A 7,686-nucleotide genomic window follows, 5' to 3' on the forward strand; every position below is an offset into this window, starting at 1 on the left:
AACAAGCTGGGCATTTCATTTCTCATTAGTATCCCATGCTTAGTACCCATTGTACAGGTATTACATTCCAATTGAAATCGCATAAAGGAAACCGCATAAGGTATACATAACGCATTTTTTTGAACATTATGTTACAGTTGGTTATAATATACAGCTAGGAGTTTAGCTACACTCCCCTTCGAATAAGGAAAGCCTCCTACTTTCGGCCAAAAGTTACCCTAAGCCGTAGACCAGAGTAGTTTCAGTTCTCATGGAATTTTTGATCAAAATGAGCAATTCTGGATGTGTGGAATGTAGCGCACATAGATCCATAGCAGTTCCACCGACTTACCTTCGACCCAGTTCTCTAGTCTTGTCCAGTACGCGTCCACGTGTGCATGCACTTGTTTCTTAGTTCCGTAGGAGGACACAGCGCAGCGAACGTGCTTCGTCGCAGTTACAATGTTTTCTCATCATCGGAAGTCTTAAAGAATCAACTACCCATTGAAAAACAAAGCCTCTCTGGCGCCAGATTCCTCTAACAAAGGCTACCACTTCCAGCGACACGAATTGCATAACGCTTCAGTGTGGTTGCTTGTTAGAAATCGATATGAAAATTTAGGACTTTGATGGTGGTTGTCTCCATACCAGTTGCCTAATTTGCACAAAGTTTCTACGATGATACAAAAACATATTATAGACGGAAAAATGACAGGTCAAACGCTCTCTAAATTAAAACTGGTGACCTTACTCAAACATTCATGAAATTATGAAACCCTTCAGTTACCAAACACTTGTGCAAATTATCTGCTAACTAGTCTCTTGATCCACTTGTTGTCAACACATTCCGAGGAATGCACCTACTGATAGACAGAAATGTGGAGGGCACGCATGTAAGATCATATGAATTTTCATACATATCATTGTACCAGCTGCAACTGAGGAAAATCGTCTTCAAAACGTTTGAGACCGTTCAGAGAGTTCAGAAGCACTGAGGAGATCGGAAAAGCAGACACTGAACTGCATTTCTAATAGAAGTTAAACGAAATCGTCAAACTAAGTGGGTCTGCCAATGTGGACAGTGCCTTGGCAACAAATCTGTCAAGAAGTTACCAAGAAATACCATTAGCGCAATCTAGACATGCAAGAAACCGAAGTTCAATAGTGGACACGACACTCTCGAGCAGAAGATGAATGCCATTCAGTTAGTCAAAAAAGCATGCTGTGTCCATAAATGGGGCTTCAGAGAACAGTTATTGTGTGCAAATCCGGTTTCACATGAATGAACACAACCAAAAAACTGACACAAGGGCCGTAGCCCGAACTGTTAGTTGGTTCGTTCTCTCATCTTAAACTTACAACTTAATGGATAGCGCCAGTTTAGCTCTGCTGAAACCGCCCAAGTATTGGCATGGAGTTCGTGATGAGTTACAGCCAAATTTCGTAACCTGACCAATTGTTTTTTTACAAACTTTCGGATCAACTTCTAATCTTGTGGCATGGTACCTACTAAGTTCTCCAGCAGAAATGCTGATTATGAAAGAGGAACAGTCAGACTACTCGCCAGTAGTCAGCTAGCTGTTACTAGTTAGAAAAAAGCATACCAAAAAAATCAACTTTGTAAAATCACCAGAAATCTTACGTAGTGGTTCACTTGTTTCCTGTGAACTGCCCGCTTGAAGCCAACTCGTTAACACCAGAAACAGCAGCAACATAGATGTCATCGTAAGTCTGAAGTAACAGAATACGAGTAAATTATTCCGATTCTGTTGGAAATGTCGCTCTTAAAACTAGGTAGGTAGCCAGACGATCAAATCATACTTTAAACAAAACAGTTCTTCTGGAACTAGAAATTATTTCCTACATCAGCCAAAGAATTCAATATAGAACAGGAAAGTAAGCTGAAAGAAATATGAATCGTTTTAACGATTCAGGAATTAGGCAAAGGTCAAGAACAATGGCTAGTTTACTGCATGTTAAAGGCTAAACAAGCCCTCAGATGAGAGGTCTTGCCGCGTGTTCCCTTGGAGTTTCATTGGGATAGTGCGCCAGTAGATAAAACGAGAATATCGACTTAAGTGATTTACGAATCCCTCGGGATGTTTTCTATACATATGTGTAGCTGATACATCGTTCGCATCCCCATTATTATAGCAGATTAGCATTTTATCAGCGGAGACTACTGGGGCCCAAGTGTGAAAAAGGAAAGCAACTTTAATGTCGGGGTAGGGTAAGAAGACCAGCACTCCTAATTAAGTAAAATTGAGGGTATCTGCAAAAATAGGTTTTTATTCTTCGTTTCTGCCGTATTCACCGGGCGGATATTGAAGCCCATGTCATAAAGCGACTGTCATTGTGACCTCAGACCGATTTTTGGCCTATCGATGAGTTAACAGTGAGACGAGCAGAAAAAACTGATTTCACCACTGGAACCCTCCGATTAAGTTTGACCGTGTGTCCGAGAAGAGAATCTCCTTGTAGAACAATCCAAGCTTAGGGTTTCGTAAAACACAATGAATCTGCCTGTCAGTACCAAAATGAAAACTGTAAAGCAAGTTCACATGCCTTCGAAGCACTCAAGTTATACACTGGAGAGCATTCGAGATTTTATGAACTTTTGTGACGGATCAAGGAACACTTTGCCATTTCGCCACAGTGATCCATACGTAAGACAGTAAGAAAAACGTAAAGACGCTAAAAATATCCAGACAACTGCTACCAATTCCCTTAACCAACTGATATCCTGCTTCCTAGGAATCATCTCAGACCAATGATGCATGATTTGGATGGGGATACAACAACTTAAGATGAACTCCCTTCACACAAAGGGAGGGAATTGGCAGTAGCTTGCATTAGTACTATTATTAGTAGTATCGTAGGCAACAGTTCTTCCTTGCAAAGGTCGACATCTTACTGCCAAACAGAAGTTTATTGCTTCACTACATCTTTAAAAACTCTTTCTCACTTAGACATCTTATGGAGGGAGTCAATAATCAGGTTTCATCTGGTTCGGTTTTGAAAGTAGCAGTTATAATGACTGACAATATTATATTTTGAACGGTTGCATGTCGGTAGCTGTCTGTTCCTCAAATTCGTTACCGCCTACCCTTCTACATGTCGATTGGGGACCTAAGGGTCACCTACGCATTTGTGTGAGAACGACTAAAGCGGATAACAAAATATACAAGGTATTTTTGACTTTTGGGTATTTTGCACAGGCTCCGTAAATACTTTTGTGCAGCAGTGTGAGACAGCAAATATGTGATACAAGGCTTGGTCAGTATTGAATTGTGAATGACCTAAAGATGCTCTGGTATCATCTGCCTCCCTCCCAATAGCATACTGATAAAAGAATTTCTGTGCGTCAAGTCCAGGTTTCCTAGCGTTCGCACATTTAACTGAATCCAACTGAAGAACATGATGAAACAGGGATCCAGCTTAAGTTCGGATGAATCTCTCTTTACAGCCAAATGAGTGAATTTCACAAACTGCATAGAACGTAGGTTTGACGGGCAATCGGGGACTGTGCGCAGAAAATGAGCATGAAGATGTGCGAATACGTTCGTTGGCAGTCAAAGCGTTTTCAGTAGCCTTGTGAGTAGTGTTCCGTCTAGCCTGCTAACATGGTTAATTTGTCTCATGTCAAATATGGTTGTAGATAATCATGTTAGTACTAAAAGACGACTTAGGTATGCACACAGGAATCTGTCAGTTATATTAAAATAAGACAAAGGGAAAGGATACAGAATTTTAAGGCGTGACCAAGATCGAGCAAAGGATCTTACTACGCTCATCTTTATTGACTAAGGTATCTGTCAGCCGGATGCTTCCAAAATATACACCATTTAAAAACCTGGTTTAAAAGCCAAAACACCTACTGAATGTAACTTATATACTCTGCTGTCAAAATCAGATAAACACATGGACATGATGATAGGATAGATGGGGACTTTTGGGAATGCTCCTGGGAACAAGGGTCTCGTTATTTGGACCATCCTAACTGGAAGTCGACCGGGCTCAGAACCAAGCCTGAAAACCAAGCTCTATCGATCAAGCCCATGGGCGCGAAGTGATGTTGATACGAGCATCTGGCTTGCCTTATTGATGGAGATATCAACCTGAGTGGTTTATTTACTGGCCGAGTGCACCCGCTGTTCTATTCTCATTCAGAATATGGGAATCTGGTCGCTTTAAGTGTGTGGTTCGGGAGATACCAAAGAGATGACAACGTTCAAAGTCACTGTCTCACTTTGAGTTTGTGCAAACAGATAAACCATATCCAACCTTGTAAACATTGCGCACTATTAGTTTGCACGAACAACTACGTATATGCTTCCTGTGTTTTTGTCTAATAAGTGCCGAATAGGATAACACACCACTCTGGGTTCGAATTTTTCATACGAGGTCCGGTATGCTGATTTCCAGACAGAGGTCACAACTATTGTTCACAGACTTGGCCCAGAACAAAAGCATGTTTTAAACTACGTGTCATTTGACCCAAAGTTTACGAATGATTGATGAGGCAGACTGTATGTCGCAGTCCAACGGGACTCACTTCGTTGTGTGCTTATTTGCTATCCAAATCATGGAAAACAAGTGGTGCTTATGTTCTTTGTCCCCGTTGCATCGGCTTTTTATCAAGTTTTCCAAAGCCAATCTTGTTATGTGTTTTACTTCAGTGGGAAGGGAGAAGTAATCTGAAAATAAAGGCCTGTTTTCCCTACAAAATTGAAGCAAATCACTCTAAGCTCATGAATCCTGAAGGATGGTTTCTTTTACTTGTGGTTTTAAGCAAGTACATACTGCTGGAAAGTTGGTTTTGCTCAAAAATTTCACTTGCACGTTGTTCTTTCAGGATTCTTCCAGGTCAGACTGTCCGACTCTGACACAAAGATAATAGTACACCCACCATAAGTTTGATTATCGCCCGCAGCCTGAAAGTATCGATCGCATTTAGTTGTAGTGCACTCCTCAATAGTCACGGGACAGCCATAAGTTAGCTAGTGCGTGCAACCAGGAGCAGAATTCAGGCTGGAAGTAGGGCCTTGGATAGTCATCCTTGAGTACGCAGATGTCCCGTCATTCTCGTCCAATACGTGGTCTTGTGTAGTCCTTAGAGTTCTTTCGGTAGAGAGGTTCTACAGCAGCCAGCAACAGTCGTTTCAGAATGCCGTTCAGTAATGCACCGCTGTTACCTATCACATGGAAATGTCTCGCACACTAAATGCGCTGCTTTTCGACGAAACATTTTAAATCTTGTTTGGTGACGGCTCCAAATTTTCTATGCTCTTCAATTCTTCTAGTTGATTCATACCCTTGCAAATTAGCAAACGTAAATGATGATCGTCGGCCTCATGAAGTGCGCTTAGCTCTAAAATATTTTATTCTCCGGTTAGATAGGCATTCTTGCGAAACAACATGGAACATCTTCAATTCATGGAGTTTTCATGGGGCCTTAGTACTTTCAGAACCTATTGAAACCGTAACATTTTCTGAAACATGGAACTATGATCCAAACCAGATAAAGTGCAATCCACAAGATCTCGCTGGATTCTCGGGGATCGCAATACATGCTCTTATGACATATCTTTCACTAGTGGAAGTTGTAGAAAAACCCCGTGTGAGCACCATATCTGCTCAGGCTGAGCTAGTTCAGGAAAGTTCCATTTAGCTGTTACATTCTACGAAGTATGTCGCTCAACAGGAAGAAGGTAGCTTAGTCCGGTTCACAAAGGTAACTTTTTTTACTGTAGTTGAGTTTTGATAGCAAATACTGAATGCCACCAATCTCATCCTGACTATATCGTTTACTGCTGGTAGATTTTTAAGAAGATTGCGGATTACTCAAAATCACACCCGAATAAGTGGATTATCCCGAAAACTAGAATTCATTTCAAAAAATCATCGCAAAGAAGCTTCAGCCGACAAACCGCTGAAACATAACAGAATGATTTTTGACATTTATTGAAACAAATGTTTCAGCAGTAGACTGTTCGTTGCCACAACAAGAAATCAGTTTGAGCTCGATGACTTACTTTTGGAATCCTGTGGTATGCTCCGCCAAACGGGATGTGCTATATATATATATATATATATATATATATATATATACATCGCATGTGCCTGTAACTTTTGTATGCTGGGTACCCAAATGAAATCACGACACTCTCACACATGCAAAATGTTACGAAAAATGATAAATGCGCGTCTCGCTGACAACTAAGAAACCAGCTGGTATAGGAATAGGTGATTACGTTAAGCACAGTGATGACCCTGATGTCATTGTGTCAACATTTTGAAGATGCACGTGGGCACCCCAGTCGAAGTGGAAAATAACTGGTATAGTGACACCCATTACTCTGCACAATGATAATGGACAAAATTACTGTAATATTTAATTATGATATTCTCTAATGCACCAGGGTTTTCAAATATCTCAACAAAGTACACAGCCCCGGGTTCCAGCAGCGACTTTCTAGGCAGTGGTACAATTTCGGGGATTAAGTTGAACCAGATTCTTCTGGATGCAACAAAAACAGCAATTTGACCAAACACATTGTCGACTGCTTGTTTTCATATCAAAATAGGTTGGTTTCCTTGAGGAACAGATGGTAAACGACAAAGAGAGTACTGTCTTAGGGGGGTGGGTGGAAAAATGTCCGTGTTTTGTTCAGCACCACCGATATGTACTTCTTTGAATTAGATCTAATGGCTAAAATTGATCTGGAGGTGATCTCGGTGTGAGGGATCATCCGGGTTCTCTGAGCAGTACCTTCCAACCAAAGCATATAATCTGTCTGCTCATGTTTGATTTCCAGCTAAAATGCGTGTTGTAATTAAGCCCTTAGCATTATAGGCAACATTGTATTCATGGCATCAGTCATTCGCGGGGTAATGTTTTTAAACTAGGACACTCAGTTTCCGATGAGTCAGTAGAGGAATTATTTGTTCATCTGAGAATACTGCCCTATAAGCATTGAGTGAACCTGCAGCTCCATACTTTTCAGGACCAAATATCAAATAAATTTTGATTGGCAGACGGTTCAAGGCGGTAACCGTATATCCAGCATTGTAATGCAGCGTGGCCTGGTAGTGAACCGGAATGGTAGATACGCATGTTTGTAACTCGTGTTTTTTTTATATTAAACATACAGCCGTGGATCCTCTACACATATTGTGTCTTAAAGAATGGGGTGTTGTGCAAATTTGTGGAACGTTGCAGCAGATATCCTCGCGAGGAATAATAGAAAAACCTGGTTCTTTTGCATATCTCTGCTTCTTATCAACTGGATGGTGTGACTTTAGAACAGTGGATATCGAATGTGGTCAGAAAACATATTCATGCTTTGACAATGTACTGTTCGGAGGAAAGAAAAGAACGTGCAAAGAGAGTTTTGGCGTGTAAGTTTAAACATATGAGACCACCTCTTGATGCAGTTGTGTCTGGATGTGTAACGACACTCCGTTTCAACAAATCTATTCTGCTCCTACAACTGTCCAGCATGTTCTGCAGGAGTTGCAAGACAACTTCTTGACCAGTGTCTCTCTGTACCATCGGGAATCATCTGCCAATTGAGAGCCGGCGTCAAATGCTGTAGCGTCTTTATACACCCGGAATGCAGACATGCTGCAAAAGTTGACAACCTTGATCACTTGGTGCCATGAAACAGGAACCAATTTCTTGCGAGCTGAGAGCTATGAGCCGCT

The 7,686-nt window shown here is 41.2% G+C and overlaps 1 protein-coding gene across 1 annotated transcript in view; it reads right to left on the bottom strand.

The window, feature by feature from the left end:
* Positions 1-6,039, bottom strand: part of T265_04126 (hypothetical protein) — a gene marked incomplete at both ends in the record, with an annotated part of 24,884 nt that extends 18,845 nt beyond the window's left edge. Inside the window, 2 exons of the mRNA XM_009168784.1 lie at positions 1,622-1,710; positions 6,015-6,039. Coding sequence (XP_009167048.1) covers positions 1,622-1,703 — 82 coding nt within the window. The remainder of the gene's footprint in view (positions 1-1,621; positions 1,711-6,014) is intronic.
* Between the last annotated feature and the right edge of the window lie 1,647 nt (positions 6,040-7,686).

Source organism: Opisthorchis viverrini, assembly GCF_000715545.1.
Source record: "Opisthorchis viverrini unplaced genomic scaffold opera_v5_65, whole genome shotgun sequence".
NCBI classification, from domain to species: Eukaryota; Metazoa; Platyhelminthes; class Trematoda; order Opisthorchiida; family Opisthorchiidae; genus Opisthorchis; species Opisthorchis viverrini.